Source organism: Taurulus bubalis, assembly GCF_910589615.1.
Source record: "Taurulus bubalis genome assembly, chromosome: 2".
NCBI lineage: Eukaryota > Metazoa > Chordata > Actinopteri > Perciformes > Cottidae > Taurulus > Taurulus bubalis.
Genome location: NC_136590.1, coordinates 12,951,609 through 12,972,751, shown reverse-complemented (window position 1 = coordinate 12,972,751; position 21,143 = coordinate 12,951,609). Strand labels below are relative to the sequence as shown.

General features: G+C 38.1%; 1 protein-coding gene across 1 annotated transcript; it reads right to left on the bottom strand.

The window, feature by feature from the left end:
* Window positions 1-7,834: 7,834 nt before the first annotated feature.
* Window positions 7,835-20,460, bottom strand: LOC306753504 (integrin alpha-X-like; the record flags this gene model as incomplete). The annotated part of the gene is made up of 30 exons (XM_079237379.1): window positions 7,835-8,525; window positions 8,861-8,971; window positions 9,052-9,165; window positions 9,350-9,460; window positions 9,634-9,714; window positions 9,844-9,942; window positions 10,062-10,131; window positions 10,259-10,345; window positions 10,437-10,516; window positions 10,601-10,699; window positions 10,793-10,934; window positions 12,663-12,736; window positions 13,040-13,165; window positions 13,344-13,498; window positions 13,570-13,712; window positions 13,962-14,095; window positions 14,186-14,398; window positions 14,493-14,639; window positions 14,761-14,897; window positions 15,120-15,240; window positions 15,440-15,513; window positions 15,638-15,785; window positions 15,873-16,023; window positions 16,570-16,718; window positions 16,892-17,016; window positions 17,416-17,530; window positions 17,676-17,746; window positions 18,143-18,240; window positions 18,419-18,521; window positions 20,424-20,460. 30 exons carry the CDS (start codon window positions 20,458-20,460, stop codon window positions 8,436-8,438), a joined length of 3,405 nt encoding a protein of 1,134 aa, XP_079093505.1. The 3' UTR covers window positions 7,835-8,435.
* Window positions 20,461-21,143: the final 683 nt, after the last annotated feature.

The following is a 21,143-nucleotide window of genomic DNA, read 5'->3' as shown; positions in this document are numbered from 1 at the left end:
CTCACTAGGAGCCCACTGTTCCTTGAAACTCTAAGGATGGGTCAAATGCAGAGAATACATTTCCCCACTGTGGGACTAATAAGGGATTCTTCTTCTTGACTTTTAAATCAATCTGCATAACGTAAATATGTTTTAATTTGTAAAAACATTTATTGTCTGTGCGCCATGTTTAGTACATTTTTATTGATGTCTGCAACAGTGTTTTTTCTGATAACACGACAAGGATGCGCCAACAATTTTCTAATTTATAAAAAATATAAAACATGACATTTTCTAGCTACATATAACTCTGCCTTTGTTTCTTTTGTATTCTGATCCTCTGTAACATTTTTTCAATTCTTTAATAGCAGAAACAAAACTGAAGTATACTACTTTCCAGGGTAACAAGTAGGAAGTTGTCCTTCTATATTTGCCTTCACATCAGCAAATTAAGTCCTCCCCTTTTTCCTTTTTTGGCCTTAACACAAGGTTTTCTAAATATGGTCAAAATGTTACTTTGACTGCCTGACAAAATATGTCCTAGTTGCTCAAGCTTGCAAGAGATAATGTGAATATTCCACTAATACATTTGTTGAGGCTCAGACTGACACTGCTGGTCTGTCACTTCTGACAGATATTAAATTATCTTATCTTCGCACGTTTCAAAGTCTGACAATATGATGTAATTTTTGACGACTTTTCTCCCAAAAAATAAATGTCTATTCGTGTTCGGTGCAATGTTTCAATAAGTTATTTAAAAATGTATATATATATTTGCACTGTTATGATGAAAATATGTTATGAATGTAAAATAAAAAAATTGCGCTTTCTGTGTGTTCCTCCGATGAGATCACAATACCAGCGGTGGCCCCAAGAAAAATTTTGTTTGAGACCCCTGCCTTAGATTGTGTGACTCGAGAAGAGTCTTTAGGAATAGGTCGTGCCCATTTTAGGGAAAAATATTTGCACTCCTCTTCCTCCAATCTTCAACAAATGTTCTGCACAACATATTTGAATGACCCTGACAAAATGTTGTGTATTTGTTTTTTGATTTGTCGCAACGTGTTCTTGTAATTAGACTTTTGCACGTGTGATCTGTTTTTTCACAAACTGCCATATTTCTTGCAAACATCTACTATTTGACGGCATTACAATAGTAGATGTTGCTACAACGTCAGAAGTTTAAGCGATTATAACTCAGTTGAAGGTCTTTTTTTGTACAATACTTGTAATTGAATTGTAATTGTACTAGGCTGTAATGCAGGCAGGGTGTCGGTGTTTAAAAAAACCTTTCTAATATTAAATGTATAAAAATTGAGAAAGTCAGAGCAAACTAAGATGGACACATTGAGTCAAGTCCTTTTAATCACAGATTATGAAATATAAATGGATAATCTTAACTATTTCTACACAATACTGCAACTACAGTTATTCATCTTTTAGCCCTGATGGTTCTTAAAATAACAAAAAATAAATAAATTGTGATAATAAGTTGTATGCCTCCAGCATGCTATCGGAACATCTCAGTAATAAAATGCCCTTAAAAGAAAATATAGGATCATATTTTCTCTGCTGGCTGAAGTATTCATAAAGAGACAAAATGAGGATGTATAAACTTGTCTTACCTGACAAGAATACTGTTGTAGTAATTATCCCATCCATTGTGTTACTCCAGTGTAAAATACTGAAAGCATGAAGGATTCTCAGAGTTCATACACATTTATTTTGAAACTATTGTACTTTCTGGCGACCTTCTTCACCACTGAATCTGTGAAGGAGGGGGATGTTGAAAGCAACATGCAGAAATCATAAGGTGATAGCGCCACGCTAAGACAGCCAGTTAGGGGAACTTTCATGTAGGAGGGGTTCTATTTCATCCTTCCTGAGTGCCAGAGGCAGTGCTTAACACTGAATATCTTCTGTCTCGCGCATTCGCAGGTCAAGTATTTATAACAGCAACGTCACCCGTGACCTCAGATGATCCCACAGCCAGGTATAAATTCCGGCCTCATCCTGAGATCAGTCCCTTTTTCATCTTCTCGCTACGCAGGCTAACTACCAGTGGCTGCTGGCCAAGAGGGCAATGGGGCCTGGCCCCACCTTGAGCCACACAAAAAATAAAATAATTAAAAAAAGTATTATAATAATAATAATAATAATAATAATAAATGATACAAATGTATCAATATTTGGGTTTTAGAAATGTGGAATATACCCAGTAATATTTGTAAAATAGGATACCTGCGCAAAATATATGCTTTTCAGGCACTGTACACGTCTCAGCTGTGCTGGGGGCCAGACTCATTTGGCCCAAAGGTGCGCGTTCCCGTCTCTTGTTCTAGTCAGGGCTATTCTCTCGAGACGCCATTTTAACGACATGAAAATGGCGAATGCAAACTCTGCTCTTCAAAGAAGACCAAACGCTAACTCGGTAAAATCTCTCCTCCAAGACCTGTTTGAGTGAAGAACTTTGGCGGAGAAACTACAGGTAAAACAACTGGACCCAGATCAACCTGACCTCACCTCACCATAAGACAACAGACTGGTGTGAAAGGGAAGAAGCTTCTGTAGAGATGGGTACACCAGGACGGTTTGCCTAGCTGGATGCAGTCGTGCTAACGCCGTATTTTGCTTTCCATGCTTGCTTTTTAAATCAACGGGGACAGATCCAGCATGGACAGATACGGGAGTAAGGGACATGAAGCACACACAAATTAAGAACATCAGGACACACATGGATAACTCCGTCAAGCTAGCCATATCAGGCAAAGTGAATATCGCGACCCAGCTGGAAGATGGATACAGGATTGCGGTGAAGAAACACAATGAGGTGGATAAAAACAGGCACATTTTATTCAAAATAATTGATTGTGTGAGGTTTTGTGGGACTTTTGAGTAGGGCTGAACGATTTGGGAAAATAATCTAATTGCGATTTTTCCCCCCAATATTGCAATTGCGATTTAATATACAATTATTTTTTATTTTTAAATTGTATTCTCTCTTTTCCCCAACAAAACATAATGAATGATTTAAATATGACCAACACAATATTAGATACATTTAGTGTAAAATGTTTTTTCCCATTGGCTGAGCCTATTTGTTAGAATTAAATAAAAAGAGTGGGAAGAAATATGAATTTATTTAATCCCATCTGCTTTCCACAACAATATATTTAGCTTCCTGATTACTAATCAACACATCTCTCTCTCTCTCTCTCTCTCTCTCTCTCTCTCTCTCTCTCTCTCTCTCTCTCTCTCTATTTTGCGCACACACACACACACGATAATTTACCAATGGCAAGATGTAATCTGTGCCCAAAACACTGGAGCCTCGTCCATTCATTAAGCCGTGCAGCCAGTACCATATTTGACGCGTTGTCTGTCGTGATGCAGACGTGTTTCTCCTCGTTGAGATCCCAGCTGGCAAGCCCCTCTCTCAGGCCGGCTGCAATATTTTCCCCTGTGTGGTCGTCTGGGAAGTAGGTAGTTTGTAGGCAGCGAGCTCCGAGGTTGAAATCTCCGTCAATAAAATGGACTGTAAGACTCTGGTTAGGCTCAGCTGTGCGACCTGACCACAGATCAGTAGTGGTAGCAAAAAGTCCACCGTTTTAAGCTCCGTGGCGACTTTCTCTTTGCACTTTTTGTACAGCTCCGGTATGGCATTCTGACTGAAATACGTACGGGGGGCATCCTGTACCGTTTATCAAGCGTTTTTAATCAATGCCATGAACCCATGCTTGGTCACCGGGCTGAGAGGCATCATATCTTTGACTATGAACTCGGTTATTGCCCGAGTGATTTCCCCGTGTTGTTTTGAATTACGTTCAGATGGATTGACGCTTTCAAACATTTCGGTCAGTGATCCCTGTCTTGAGGTATTTGGCTTGTTTGGTGCACTGGTGCTCGGCATTTTGGCCATACAACTGTCATACGTTGATTTGTGGTATTTTGTTAAGTGCTGGAACAAGTTTGTAGTGCTACCCCGTGAAGTAGCAACAGGAGCACGGCATGCTCTGCACATCACCTGACGCTGCGCAGCATCTTCTTTTTTGAAACCAAAATAGTTCCACACCACCGACGTGCTGTTCCTCTTCGAGACTAAAGTCTCAGCTGTGTCAGTTTCTGACTGTTCCGTCAAGCCAGAGGCCATTGCGCAACAGGTTAACGGGCCGCATGAAAAGTTGATGCAGCCGAGTTCTCCACTCTTTCGCTCGCGTCACGTGATGACGTTGTAATTGCGCACGTTGCAGTTAGAAAATCTTGTTTTATTATGTATTATCGCAAATGCAATTAATTATTCAGCCCTACTTTTGAGTTGGCCTTGCATGACGAGGCTGACTCCTCGGACAACCCTGGCATTTTCAAAGGATTGGGGGATGTAGTTGCCTACCTTCACGGTGTGCTGGAGGAGCACATTAATGGCGTGAATTTGACACGCGACCAGATTACATGCAAAGTCAATGCACAGACGCGATAGGTTTCGCGCGAGTTGAAATTTTTAGCAAACATAAATATTGTCAGGCCTGGACTGAAAGGAGGACCCAGATGCAGGGGATATTCGTACCGGCGCACTTTATTGTTTCCTTTGATCCAAAAACAACTCTCTCACTAATCCGTCGAACATAAAGCGCTCCCGAAGGAGGAAGAAAAACAGGGAACAAAAAACAACTTACGCACAAAAACTTTCGGGAAAAATCTAACTATGACTGTGGACGCGGGCTTTGGTGCATGGACAAGGCAACACACTTTGGCACAGGACAGAGGGAAGACGCAGACTATAAGCACATGAGGGCAATGGGGAACAGGTGGAACCACTCAGGGATCAGGGGAGACAATCAGACCAGTGACACATGAGGAAGGGCAAGTGACCTGAAACGAGAGGAGAGTCAGGCTTCAAAATAAAACAGGAAGTTACGAGACAAAAACCCAAGACAAGACAACCCTCACCGCGGTGTGACAAATATATATTTCTCTCCTTCACAATCAATCTCCAGAAATCACCGTTAGAGCTATGGAACAAATAAAACATAAATGAGCTCTTACGAGACATGACATGACATTCAACTATAGATGTGGACATTAATCACAACAATTTGCCTTTCTCAAAAGGCACATTTATAAAGGCTGAAATCTAGCATCAGCATAACATCACAGTGTGGTAATTCAGCCATTTCCATTTCAGTTAACATTAGCATCTTATTACACTAATACAATTAACCACACTTTTACAGGTTCATGAAGATAACCTGTCACTAAACATGGTCACAGCACAATAAAACACAAAGTACCTTGTTCCCGTTCCAGCTGCTTAGACATTCATAAAGTGACTCTTGTACTGTAGACTAGAGGAAGACCTGATGAACACATTTTCCTTCAGTGCATACTTTCAAATATCCTACTTTTTCCAGTAGTTACACGATTTACATCTACTTCCGGTCTTGCCAGGAGGGCTTCAAAATAAAGGACTCGAAACATTAAAAAGGCACATACAAAATAAGGGCTTGCAAGAAATGGTGGTAAATCTTAGGTAACTATCAAAATAAATGTTTGTAGGAAATAGTCACCCTATTAACAGAACCTTTAGAGTCATTTACACAGGGCAAGGCCTATCGGGCATTTAGCTGTAATCTGTACTAAATTAGAAATTGCTTGAAGTAAAATTATTATCTGATAATCAACTTCACCTCAGGTGAATTAACATGCACTAAAGCACAGTTAAGATAAGCTTCATCATGAAAAGAAAATCTAAAAATAAAACTTCTACTTTTTGCTTGACTTCCTCTGCACTGTTTCATCCCATCTCTGAGCTTTGTGCAAGTTTCATAGGAAGCAGGCACTTAGAGTTAGAAGAATATCTTCTTGTTCTTGATTTTTTTGATGTTCTATGATGTTGATGAAGTATGGTGCCATGGGTATTTCACTGTAAGGACACAAATTGAGGAATAAATTCAGCTGATTGACATTGTATAATTACGCCATGAGTAGTTTTCTGAAAGGAGCCAGATGCTCTGACCATCACAATCACAAAATGTCACATCCTTTTAAATGTGTGACTTGTTCATTCTTTTGAATGATGGTGAACCAGCAGGGCTCCGTCTGGGTCCAGTCTGGAATTGTTAGTTTTGGTTCTGGCTGTGCTCGGCTCAATCTGCCTGGATCAACTCCCACATGGCTTCATCCAGTTCGACTCCAGTGGGCTGGATGCTGACAGCAGCTACACCTGACCTGGTTTGTTGCAACTCGAGGGACCTGGCCTTAGATTGTTCGTCTCCACAAAAATGGGGTTTACCCTTATGGAGGAACCCTAATCACAAAAACATGTGTTCTCACTTCTGCCCAGTGCTTCTCTATTTAGGAGTGAAATAATGGAATAGGTGCCCTTTTTCCTGACAGCTCCAGTCCAAATATCAGTGAGTGGAGTGTGTTTCATGGCCAGCATCTTGTGGACGGCTCTGAAGAGTTTGAGATGTCCCTTGACGTTGTGAGCATTACACAGAGCAAAATGACGGATTCTAATATTGCTCTGCTGCAGCTGACTAAGCCAGTCATCTATAACGATCATATCTGTGTATGGACGTTAGCGGTGCCAAAACCTTCCCTATTGGAAGCTGGGAGAAGGGCAATACGAGCATAGGTAAGGTTGTATCAAGCTTTCATATAGTTGCTTCATCATATACACGGTATAGCTTAGTTAAATTATTCACAAAGACAGTTTTTATTCATGTAATAACAGTAAGAATTGTGATTTTTCCAGCCACAGATAAAGCCGGCTCAGGCCTTTGAGATCTTGAAACTCAGGTGGCAAGTTGTGGGGATATTTCTGATTCAGAGAACATTTGCACTTATACCATGGACCTTCAACAGGTAAAGATTTTCAATTCAGCACTGTTTCTAAAATTGTTTTGCCTTGTTACTAATGCAGAAGTTCAGGATCAGGGCAGCCCTCTGCTGTGCAAATCAGACTCATCTTGGTTTCAGGTGGCCGTTGTAGTAACAAGTGGAAGTAAATCAGTCCGCGCTGATGTTCAGGTCTTTACCAAAACTTCAAGATTCGGGTCCTTCTTATATGCCATCTCCTGCAGTCACCGCAACAGGAAATGTAGCAGGTTTCTCAATTTCCCTGCTCCTCTCTTTTGCTGTCCCCGTTACCTCATTGTTTCTGTTACTTTAGGTCTGTTATCACCCAGGGGTTTTTCGGTTCATTATTGCAGTCTTTTTAAGCTCTCTAAAAGGCATTAAAGATACTCAGGTCAGGTTTTTTTCTATAAATGAATTGTACAGGGAAATGTATTTTTCCCTGAATTCAATGAAAGACAACTTCTGTTATTTTTTCCACATCCCGTTATACCTCTGTTTCCTTACATAACATGTGATGAGTCATGTATAAATATAATTATTCTTTATATAATATATACTTCCATGTCTTATTGTTAAGAGAAGAAAAACATTCATTTGAATCACGTATATAATAAATATTGATTAAGCATGAACTCAGCGTCTCTTTACATCATTTCTGAATACAGTACTGAAATCAATATTGCCGTTTAAATTTCAGCAGGTTTACAAAACAATGTGTGAAACCAGAATGAACACAAATGAACATGCATAGCTTGCAAATATAAAAGCAGAAATGTTTCATTGGAGACAACAATGGATATGAAATATTAGGATAAAAAATTGGATTAAAAAAATGTACAGTCATTTAGTAAATTACACTGAAATCACTATATGTATATATATATATATATATATATATATATATATATATATATATATATATATACATATACATATATATATATATATATGTATATATATATATATATATATATTTTTTCACTCAAGTAATGTCGGCGATTTTATTTGAGTGCTCCAATTTATTAGGTAAATGTATACACTTTACAGTACCTTCAATTTACTGCTAACTATTAAGTCAATTATTGAATGTCTATAATATAGGACAGCGGTTCGCAACCTTTTATTATTAACCTTAATATGAATCGATGTCTACTTGCGCTCTTTTGTTACAGGGTGTAAGTCTGAGAATTTCCCTGCTCAGACTTTTATTTGAATAATTTTTAGGGACCAGAAGAGATCAAGTTTTACAGCATTCACTGGGTATTACTTCCTAACCAGGAAATCATTGTGCAACCCTTTTCTGCAGTCCTGAGGAAATATTGAATGACAGAGTGAGGGAGTGATTTCAGAGACAGCTAAGCTTTCTAGTTTAATGAATTGAATGTAGTCTTCTTACTTACTTACTTATGTGAAAATTTGCTCAATATTATGAAAATGGTAGAGCTCTAAGTAATGGTACAGATGACGTGATCAGAGTTGACGTAGGCGCCACTGTAGATGTTGAAATGGTTTTGTGGTCAGCTGCAATCAGCAGGCTAATACTATGAATATATTTGAAAAAGCTGCTGTCTGCGGAACATCTCCAGATTTTGTATTTGTTATTCTGGTGTGGGTGCGCCGCCATCAACCCCCGGATCTGCCGCATCATCGTTAATCATATCCTTGTATTTACTCTTGAAAAATCCAGCCTAAGAGTACAAAACAAAGAAAGTTAGTTAAAAAAGTAAAGACAAGTAAAGATTCAAAGTCAATTAGCGAATCATATATTAAATATTTGAAATACACCATTTTGTTTTCAAAGTATTTGTGCCATTTTGGCAAAATTATGGTCCTGTTCAATTAAGTGTCACAGCTATTTCAGTAAGCCATCATTCACAATGAAGGGCCTTGACCCACCCAAATGAAACTTATTCATGATATTAATTATGTCCGTGTCTACTCTACTATGAAATTTCAAAATGGCTTCAATGCCTCAAAAAAGCTATATATACTAAACTGAAGCAGTGTATGTTCAGTGTGTCACCTTATACAGGCCAGCGGTGAGTAAAGCCAGGAGAGCCAATCCTCCTAGGATTCCTCCGACAATCTCTTTGGTGAAGTCTGGTTCAGAATACACTTCTACCTCTGCCTCAATCTGAGAGGCGAAAGGATAGAATGTGGATCAAATTCAACCTCTTTTTAACACAAAAAGAGGTCAAAACAATGTGTATTCACCTTGCGAACAGGAGGGTTGTTAGAAGAACCCGTTGAAAAAAAGATGTACTGTTTTCTGTCGTACTCCAGATTGGCTGTGCTGGTCAAGAGGAATTTGGCAGATTGAAGTCCAATCTTTTTGAGGGAGAAAAATGAAGAGTGGATTTGACCTTTAGTAACGTTACATTTCATTAGAAAGGGATATTTTACTGCAACATAGTCAGAACCAGTTGTAATGAAAATACTTCCAAATGCAGCACATACAATGCTCATTAAATAATAGTTAGCTTGTTCAATATTATACATGCACATCCGTTACCTGCTCTATCCATCCAGAACTTAGGTTGGCAGAGATTTTGTACTTTTTACTCTCCAGTCTTTCCATGAACCTACTGCACTTGAAAACTGTGCACCTGGCTACAGAACAGTCCTGTTCATGTTTTCAAAGAAGGCAGAAAGCAGAGCGAGCTGTAATCAGTCCTACACACTCCAGTCAGATGAAAAAAATAGTAGTTATATAGATATCACTCCAGTTCTATGAGTGTCTGCGGGAGCCCTTGAATGGGCTTTGCAACTATGCATAGATGGTAGAGCCATACTCACCACTAACTTAGTTTTCTGTATCTTAGCAATGAAATCGGTGACATTGGGTTCTTCATCCTTGTCTCTTTGGCAGTCTGGAATCTAAAATGGATTTTGTCAGTTTACAGCAAACCCGACTTGATCCTTGTATAATCACATCCGTTCGTAACACTGTAGTTGTGTAAAACAATTATAATTGGATATTTTAAGGGTTCAGGTCTCACACGTTACCTGCAAACTGCTGGAATCAACCCAGATGTCTTTGTCACCGAGCTTCACAGGCACCCTGATCACCACAGTGAAATTCAGTGCTCTGATATCATTTGTAACCTAAGAGAAGGAAAGAATAGAAAAGTGTAAGTATTAAACAGACTTAAATAGCATTAAAGTGAAGTGTAAATCAAGTTTTAAAATAATAACTGATAGAATGATATGATAATATATTTCACCGTAATTGATTGTTGGACTGGTTTGTGCAGATCATTCTTGCCGAATGAGAAATTGCTGTAGCTGAGGGAACTTAACAGATAAAAAATTAATTTGATGAATATAAGGTGATAAGATGCCAGCTTAAAAGGAGTATTATAGTAGTTTAGTAAAGTAGTAAGTGTTTTTTTATATAATTAATTTTGTTTCACACACAAACCTTTCAATCGTAGCAAAAATGCTGTACTTCACATCAATGTTTTTGGTTTTGTAGAGTTCACTTGAGCTGGAGTGCTCCTGATTACCACTAAATGAAAGGTGAAATTATTTGTACATATGGGAATGGGACTATTGCACACTTGCATATTGTTGTGGTTATTACGCAGGCAGCTGAGTACCTGGTCGCATTTGCAGAGACAAAAATCCTCCTGTCAAGTTGACTATTAGTTTCGATCCCATAGGAGATGATGAAGAAAGCCTAAATGACATAAAGGAAAGAAATCACACTGCCTCTTCTGTATCTGCAGCAGTGAGAAGAGATCATTCTGGACAAAGATCAAACCTTAGTGTTTCTCTTCAAAATAGGCCTGTCAACAGTGCAGTCTGTCTTTCCTCTTGTTACGCCATCTTCACTGTCCAAGGAGTTGCACTCTATTCTTCCCTTTATTAAAAACACATTTGAAATAGCATTGTGTGGCTGGAGAGAGCAGCTGACCAGAGACCATTGAAAGCAGACCTGATCCTGACGCCTTACCTGCAGAATTGTAAACTTCCTGTATGAGAGTCCGGCTGGATATGTGAGAATGACACGGCTGTTGTAAGAGTTTTCCTCACTGTTCTCCATTGAGACAGTGACATCCAACAGTTCATCAATGCCCACTTTAACCTCTAAGGATCTGACAGATTGTGAGGAAAGAGAAAAGGGAAGTTAGAGGAAAACAAAAGGCTGCGGTGGACTTGTAAAAAAAATAAAATAATAAGTTCTTTGTCTTTTCCTAACTACTTTTCCTTGACCTGGTTGTGAAACACTGTGAGCTCAAGGAAAGATGTAAAGGCGAATTCATTTTTGACTTAAATTTTTTGCAACCACGATGCTAAGAGAATCCCACTACACATACACTAGGCTATGTAATCATGCAACGGCGGATGTCATTTCTGTGGTGGTGCTGCTGCAAGGATTATCTATTGCAGGCCTGGCCAACCCGCGGCTCCCGAGCCGCATGCGGCTCTTTGCCTGGTTTCATGCGGCTCTTGCGTTCATATCGAATTTTTAAATTATTTTTTTTTTTTAACTTTTTATTGATTTTGCAAATACTATATTTTATATATATATATATATATATATATATATATATATATATATATATATATATATATATATATATATTACTATATATACTATATATATTTTGTGTTACGACTTTTCATTTTTTATTTTTTATTAAAGTTCTATTGCTGAAAAAATGAAATTGACCCGTAACACCTATACTATAGTTAATAATATTAAAATGAAAAAATAAATAAAACAAATGTATTTAAGAGATGTGTTCTAATACCGGTAAATAATGGTCAGGTAACAACCTTTTCTTTATTTATATGATTCTCTTGAGGTTCATTTTTACCATTTTTTTTTTAATAAAATCGAGGGGCATACTGACAAAGAAAAGGCCCAGATGCCCTCATCAAAAATATTAAAACATATTATGAAAACAATATGTTCATGTATAAGGAAGCCTAACAAGGTAACCAAGAGATGAGAAACAAATTGGATGATAGATAATTGTTTTTAGAGTATTTTACAGCTGATTTAAGACATGGGTCAAAACCGACCTGTTAACACAAGAGATGGTAACATAAAGCTAACACAAGAGGAAGGTTAAATTAATGTTCACACGTTAGCATTCACCTCACATTCACTTCCGTTCAATGTGAGTGCCAGGTGCTTTAGGCATGGTCACAAGTGTGCAACTGTAGACGTGACCATTGCTTTCTTAGGGGATGTTCGCCTGAAGGTTTACCAAATTTAGACTCGACACAAATGTGATGATGGGAATTTGCTTCGGCATTGTGCAGCAAATGTTTTTTCACTCCCTCACTCACATAGTATGAACGGGAGGAAATTGTTACTTTCATGCATGTGTGGCCGTGCCTTACGGGTCTACAGCCAGGCTACCTGCTCTGTGAGGCCGAGCCACAGCAATGCTTTGAGCTAAATGCTAATGTCAACATATTAACCTTCTTAGTGTAGTGCGTTAGCATGCTAACATGTGCTAATTTGCACCAAAAAAAAACACATAGGCCAGCTGAGGCTGGAGGGAATGCCATTCGTTTTTGCAGGGTTTTTTTGTCATAAACCAAAGTACAGGAAGGATATTTCACTCTTAAAGAGGCATACCTAAAACATCTGTGCTTTATACCTGTATAACTAAAAGAATGGAAATAAAACAGCATGCTGCGTTATGCCGTGTTCACACCGGACGCGGCGACCGTCTGTGGATTGACTTTACATGTAATCTGGTCGCGTCCGGTGTGAACACGGCATTAGAGTTAGCAAACTCTTTGCATATGCAGAAAAGTGACCATGTAACCTCACACCCAAGTAAGGTTTTACATTTGTAGCTCACCTGGTGAAGTTAAAATCCACTTTCAGGTTATCAACACATATATTGTCCGAGCCGCAATTTATCTCGAAACCTAACTGTAGAAGAGAGTATCAAGTAAACCAAGTAACAAGTTTGTTCAGGAAGAGTAGACATGACAGTTGACTGCCTACGCTTACAAGTTAGTGTAATTACAATTGAACATGGTTTAGAAGACATGATGCACTCCACAACTCTCCATGTGGTAGAGAAATGGAGGAATGGTCGATAATGTGAAAACTTCATCAATACTTTCTTGTTCAGTAAATACTCAAGACAATAAAAACCATGCAGTAGAATCCTTAGCAAGTTCTTATAAATTATAAAAAATTAAAAATTATAAATATTTAGAGAGTGCTTACAGGATGGAAGCTTGTGGTCTGTGCCTGCTGGGCGAGACTTGGACTTGGATTTTGGTCGACAGGTAAACCTTCAAATGTGAATCTGAGTTCATTGTAAAGTGGATTTAGAGCATCTTCTGGACAAGCCTGCAAGAAGCGGGTCGGGCGCTTGTCAAGGTTGCAAGGGTTGGATTATTTAACACAACATGGACATCAAACATTGGATTGTTCAATCTAACAAAGGCTGTGGTTTTCCAGTTAAAAAGGTTATTCAAAAAGTACACAATCTACCATATTTTAACGCTGTGTATGTCTAACAACTCACCTCGACAAAGTGCGAAACAGTGACGCATCCACTCTGCTGTAAAACAAGGTTAACTGTTCCATTCATTTCTCGTTGTTTCGCAATAATGTAGGCCCGGTTGTTTGGGACTTTGCGGGTGGCGTCCAGCGTTAGGTTATAGCTAATCCTTGCCTGAGCTGGAACAGATTAATGTTTCATTAAGAGTTTACTCTTTAAAGTATTTAAATGACAGTTGAGCATCAGGTACCTCTTTCAACTTTTGAGTGCCTGGTCATGGTGAAGCAGATCTTCGCTGTGCTCTTCAAAGGTTTTGAGCAGTCTGAGTTTTGAGTGGAGATTTGGTTTGGGATGAATGACACCGTAGCTTCTATCATTACTATAGGCTTTGATCTGGAAATGGATAAGGCAGGAAAACACATGTGGATAATTATTGGCTTTGTGATCAGTAGGCTAATGCAGGAGAAAACCAAACCGGATCTAAGCTGCCCAATATAATCCTTTATTGGTGTGTAGTTCTGTGCTAAATGTCTACAAAGAGACTGGATGACTGCTCTGCACACATTGGAAAGCTAAAGTCTGATAGTAGTAGAATCACACTTGAGAGTAATATGTAGACAGAAGCATCTTGAATGGACTTACCTAAGTAAGACAACTGCGCCCTTTGAACCCACAGCCAAGTCAGGCAGAAAGTCATTACTTTGGTCAAAAGACGACTGACTGATGGACATACCGAAGAACTTCAGTCCTGACCGGACTTCAGAGCCAGCAATTCTCTATGAAAATAGAAATATTGAAATGGATCAAGTTCTTATATCTTGAGTACAGTGGAAAGCATGGAGCCATGCATGCTGGATCTCGCTCACCTGTGAGTAAGCAGAACTGATTCTTCCTCCACCTTCGCCGTGGAATATGTAGATGCTGCCTTGACCGTTGTTCTCCAAAGGCGCTCCAACTGCCAACTCACTGAGGCCGTCTGTGTTGAGGTCAGGCAGTACAGCGAGAGAAGACCCAAACCTTCCTTGGTCAGATGCATCTCCTCTCAGTACTGAGGGAGAATCTAAGTGACACTCCACATTCTGGTGAAAATATACGAACGAGAGTTGATGTTTGCATGGTCGTTAGAAAAACAAATAGATTCATATCAAGGCACCAGATTAAACTGTAATTTACCAAAGAAGTTAAGGTGCAAACGTAAACTCTTCCCTCTCTATCAGTGTCAATGAACATAGGAGCAGATATGAGGATTAGGTCAGTGAAGGTGTCCCCATCCACGTCCATCGCACAAACAACGGCCCCAAAATATTCGCCACTCTGAAACTGTTAAAGCAACAAATTATCAATGAAAGAAAATTACATGAAAGAAGAAAACATGTTATTAAAACATATGTTCCACATTGTTTTTCAGGACCGTCAGTCCCTCTTTATTGTAAGCTCGCACCTGCCATGGAAAGGGATCAATCTTTTTCTGATTCCCGTTTTGGAAAACTGTGATCACAACTCCTCGGTGTTGATATCTTGGAGCACCAAGAATTGTTAATGTGCCTTTCTTCATTCTAGCGACTGCCATCGAGTAACCTAGAATCAAAGCCGATCAGTTAAAAGTCTGACCATTTGTGAGCAAATTGTCTATCTTTGGCAATTTTTGTTAGTTATTACCATTATCTCTGTGGAAAACATTCATGTACATACATATATTTGAGAGATTACGTGCAGAAAATGTCCATCATATTTAAGTAGACAGAATTAGAGTGGAGCAGTGCATGTAACTGGTGTACCTGTTTGTGTTTACATTCTTACCCAGATAGCTGTCAGCCTCTATATTAGGCTCATAGGAGCTCGTCTTGCGGCCTGTCGACATTGAGTATTGGAGGTAGCCTCCTTTCCACTCATTAGCACCAACAATAGCAATCTGAATTCCCTTCAATTTAAACAAATGTTTAATTGAACAGGCTTTTCAATTTTATTTTCTTAGACACTTTCACTAAATCCTGATCTTATTTATGAAAGATAAAGAAGAAGCAATGAAAGTAAATAAACCAGAAAAAAATAAAATTATAAAGTATTAAACAGTAACAATCAGCATTATGGAGGGAATTTCTGGTGTTTTTTTGTACTACCTCAGGCCCATAAGCTGCGCTGAATCCCTCTTGAGCCATTTCCAATTTCAGTGACTCTCCACTTGTTTGTGATCCTGTAACAGCAACATAAATGAGCACAATAATTTCTCAATGCCGCATGCATAAATCTAACTCAGATTTACAAGACTAAGGTTGTTTAAATTTGTCAAAATGTATTTTGAAACTATATAACTATACCTTCAATAGAGAAGAGTTTGGCCTGCAAACTCTGTCTTATTTTTTCGAGTGCGTCAAAATTCTCCACTTGAAATACGTTTTCTTCGGGAGAAGATGCAATGGTGTACAGTTCCTTTTTTGCACCATCATTGTTAAATGCACCTCCCACCTAGTAATGTTCAAAACAAGTGTTTAAGGACGTGCAATATAGTTAATCAGATGCTTAAATTCATAGATTTAAACTGAGGGAACTTACTCCAATAGCAAATCGAACAATATTTGCCTTCTCAGCTAAGGCTACTGCAGATGACAAATCTGACCGGTCGTTAGACGCTCCATCGGTAACAACTATCAAGATTTTCTTCACATTTGACCTGGAACCTTTTGTTGGTGTGAAAATGTTGTTGCTGTAAAAAGAAAGATGCCATTTCAATACACCCTTTTGCACTGCATTTTGTTGTATCTGTGGTGAAACTATGGTTAACTCAGTTTTGCTGGGGTGCCTAATTTATTATAATCCATAATTTGTTAACCTAATCATTGTAGCCCAAATTTGGACTGTTATTTTGTTTCCCTGTAGAAATAAAGTGCTACTGTTAGTTCAATTTAACATAATCAATTTTAAAGTTACACTGAGGACAGCAAGTAGATGCAACAATGTTTGTCCCCATGTTGTTTGTCGCCCGATACTGCAGATACAACAATCGAGGGTGTCTCAAATGAAATTTCAGCGAAGCTAAAACCCTGTCCTGTTGGTGCATACAAAAATCAACACATACCTGCTTTAACATGTTCAATCAAATTATCATCGGACTAAATGTGAAGACATTTTTCTTTATGTATCTCAAAATTCAAACTATCCGTATAGCCCAGGTTTAGCAGATTCAATATTTTGTGCCATTTAACTTAAAATTCCTTCGCAGATGTAAAGTCAACATGTTGACGACACTTACACCACATATGTGATGGCCTTAGCTGTGTAAGTTGATCCCCTGTGTTGTCTAATGTCATCAACTTGATCTTCCCATGATCCAGTTCCAGAGAGAAAATCATTGAAGTAAAAATGGACTTCAGGAGATCGGGAGAATTGGGCAATGGCAAACTGGAAAAAAACGAAAAACATAAAAAATAGATAATTCAACTGTCTGTTATTCTAACAGTCAATTCTTAAACCCAGTCCGTTTTTTGTGAAACAATGAAGAATTGCAGATTTTATTCATCCAATAATAAGTTGGGCCTGTGCGAATCACACCGGCAGTGAAAACACAATTGTACCTTTGTGTCGAGAGGCAGGAGTGAGCGGACCAGATTTTTCACAAAAGTCTTCATTGTTTCAAAATCTGTTGTGCCCACGCTGCCAGAGCCATCCAACAGAAATGCAATGTCTGCTGATCGACATTCTGTCAAAGAGATTTCAAGCAACTAAGAAGTTGGTTAAAAGACATTTGTTTCCACGGGACACATCACATGAATGCAGCACCGCATGCAGATAATGGACATTTCACATTCGTATTGTGTTTCAAACCATTATTTATTCACAATTAATGTTCCCTGAACAAAAGTTAGTTCAATCTGTGACTGGTCTGAAAGACCAGCGATCTCCACAGCTACTGGGAAGCTAAACTCTGCCCACACCCACCTGCAGCATTCAACAGCAAGTCCAGGGCAGCAGAAATGTAACAAAATAACAACGTTACTTTGATTTCTGCAAAGAGTTTGATGCTGAAGTTTGTTTGAGTGTGGTTTTGGTAATAAATAGCTAGTTTACATTTTGTGTGTGTTTATTTTTCCATGTTTACCTCGATTAGAAGAAGGTACAGGACCTGTAACCCGATCAGAACTGTCTATCTGAAAGCATGTACCACTGTACATGGTGATACTTTTGCAGTCCTTTGGGATGGTTGGACCACATGTCTGAAAAGAGACACGGTTAAGTCCTGATTAATACATAATATGTTTCTTTGTGCATTGATAACATGTAAGGCAGCCTAAAGACGAAGAAAGGTTTCAGAGCATTTTCTCACAATTAATTGTAAGTATTTGCACTCTATTGGCTCACCAAAGTGTTTTGTGTGGAGGGATCACTTGACATCGTCAAACCAAGAGACATGTTCACTGCAAAGTCCACCACTGCATTGGAAACATCCATCAGTAATATTAAAACATTCATTTTGAACACTTTGTGATAGCGCCACAACAATTTAAATGACCGCTTCAATCCTCAGCGCCCACTAGTAAAATACTTCCCTATGTTATCTAACTATTCATACTCACTGCTCTCTAACTGCACAGCTATGTCCCACAGTCTTTAATAGACTGTGACCAATTGTCATATGAATATAGACATTTTGGTATACTTAGCTAGACAGAAAGCTAGCTCTCTGTCTTTTTTCTAGAATCATACTAAAACCATATTAAGTGATCCACATAAATGATGAAAATCTGCTCTTGAAAATCAATAACCAATTACTCGTGTAGGTTTAGTTTAATAGTTTGTGAAGCATTTGGAAATGAGAAGTTGCTTACTGGGAACTGATAGTTCACTGCATGATTCGGTGGAGCACTTATATATTTGTCCTCTTCCTCCTGGTGAATACTGTGCAAGAGGAGCACTGACCAGCAAGCTGAGGAAATACAACCAGACAAACATGTGAAAAAGCAATATAGATACATGAATCCCACCTTTCTGTCAATATGAAAATTATTGATTAGTGTGAGAAACTCACATGACAGAAATGCTAGCAGTTAATATTTGGCTAGTGTAGGCCCATGTTCCACAATAACATCCATGAGGTGACTTACTCGAAACGCCTCTGCACCACCTGGTGTCCAAAACCTGCAGCAGGCTGAGTCAGGGTCTTCCAAGCCACGGGATCGATGTTAAAACAAACTGCAGCTTTTAACACTGAGGAATGAAAAAAAAAAAGATTTCAAGCCACTTTAAAACACACACACTAACAAAGAGGAACTAGGAGATAATGTCACGCAGTCAAAGTGATTGCATCATTTTGAAAAACATTTGAAAACCTTGTGTTGTGGTCAAATAAGTAAGAAGTAAGGGAATACTTAATTTGTGCAAATAAAGTAGTTTGTAGACAAATGTATTGTATGTGCGTCACGTTTACTACATTTTTATTGATGTTTGCAACAGTGTTTTTTCTGAGAACACCACAAGGATGCACCAACAATTTTGTAATTAAAAAATGTCACAAATAATTATTCATTTAAAAAATAAATAAAAGATGAAATGTTTGAGCTACATATCTGCTTTTGTTTCTTTTGTATTCGGGTACTCTGTAACATTTCTTAAATTATTTAAAAGGTGAAACAAGACTGAAGTATACTACTTTCCACGGCGACAGGAAGTTGTCCTTCTATATTTGCCTTCACATTGGCAAATTAAGTCCACACAAGGTTTTCTAAATATGGTAAACATGTTACAACACTTGAACTGCCTGACAAATTATGTCCTAGTTCCTCATTTGCAAGATATTATGTAAATATTCTGTTGAAACTCAGACTGACACCGCTGGTTCGTCACCTATGATTATGATGTCTGGTGGCGAGCAGATTTCAAAGTCTGACAACATTACATCCGTTTTGCTGACTTTTCTCCAAAAAAAGAAATGCCTTAAAAAAGATACTGGTTCAATCACCATGATACTAACGCCCTCAAGTTCTGCTTTTTCTTGCATCAGTTAGGGAACTGGAGCCTTCATGGCTTCAGAAAGACAGACACTATTGATCTCACAAATTTATGTTGTGTTAGGATGCTGTTATAGGATGCAAAGTGTATTGTAATTATATCACTTAACCTTCCTCTCGTGTTAGCTTTATGTTACCATCTCTTATGTTAACGGGTCGGTTTTGAATCATGTCTTAAATCAGCTGTAAAATGCACTAAAAACAATTATCTATCATCCAATTTGTTTCTCATCTCTTGGTTACCTTGTTAGGCTTCCTTATCCATGAACATATTGTTGTATGTTTTAATATTTTTGGTGTGGGTTAGTATACCCCTCGATTTCAATGAAAAAAAAAAGGTAAAATAAACCTCAAGAGAATCATATAAATAAATAAAACCCTGTTACCTGAACATTACTTTTTCATTTTAATATTATAAGCTAGAGTAACATCTATGGTGTTACGGGTACATTAAATATATATATTTACTCCAAGAAAAAGGCTAAAAAGTCATTTTTTTCAGCAGTAGAACTTTAATACAAACACAAAATGAAAAGCAGAACAAGTCATAACACAAAATCTTCAACAACTTTGCTGCACAACATATTTGAATGACCCTGACAAAATGTTGTGTATTTGTTTTTTGTTTTGTCGTAATCGGTTCTTGTAATTAGACTCTTGCGCGTGTGATCAGTTTTTTTTACAAACCGTCATAATTCTTTCAAACATCTACTACTGTAATTGTACCAAGCCGTAATGTAGGCAGGGCTTAGGTGTTTAATAAAAACGTTTGTAATAGGATTTTTTTTTTTTTTAGAAAGCTTTATAGAGTCAGAGTAAACTAAGGTGAACACATATTGACACAAGTCCTTTTAATCGCACAGATTACGAAATACAAATGGATAATCTTAACTGTTTACATAATACTGCAACTACAGTTGTTCATCTTTTAGCCCTGATGGAACCCGAACACATATTTGTGATAATAAGTTGTATGCCTCCAGCATGCTATCGGAACATCTCAGTAATAAAATGCCCTTAAAAGAAATTACAGGATCATATTTTCTCTGCTGGCTGAAGTATTCATAAAGAGACAAAATGAGGATGTATAAACTTGTCTTACCTGACAAGAATACTGTTGTAGTAATTATCCCGTCCATTGTGTTACTCCAGTGTAAAATACTGAAAGCATGAAGGATTCTCAGAGTTCATAAACATTTATTTTGAAACTATGGTACTTTCTGGCGACCTTCTTCACCACTGAATCTGTGAAGGAGGGGGATGTTGAAAGCAACATGCAGTATCACAAAGTGACAGCTCCACGCTAAGACAGCAAGTTAGAGGAACTCTTATGTAGGAGGGGTTTCAACAATTTCTTTTTTATTTTACAACACTCTGTGTTACACTTGATCTTACAAAGAATAGGTATTGTGTCATTTTGATGCCATCACCCAAGCACACATTTTTACACACATTAAACTACCCACAGGGGTGAAGTGGAGACTGACACTGGTTTGGATGCAAGCTTAAAAATGAAATACTGAGTAAGAAAACACACCTAATAAAACTTTACCAGTAACCGCCGCTCATCTTATTACACTAATGCATCTTATAACACTAATACATTTAACCACACTTTTACAGGTTCATGAAGATAACCTGTCACTAAACATGGTCACAGCACAATAAAACACAAAGTACCTTGTTCCCGTTCCAGCTGCTTAGACATTCATGAAGTGATTCTTGTACTGTAGACTAGAGGAAGACCTGATGAACACATTTTCCTTCAGTGCATACTTTCAATTATCCTACTTTTTCCAGCAGTTACAAGATTTACATCTAT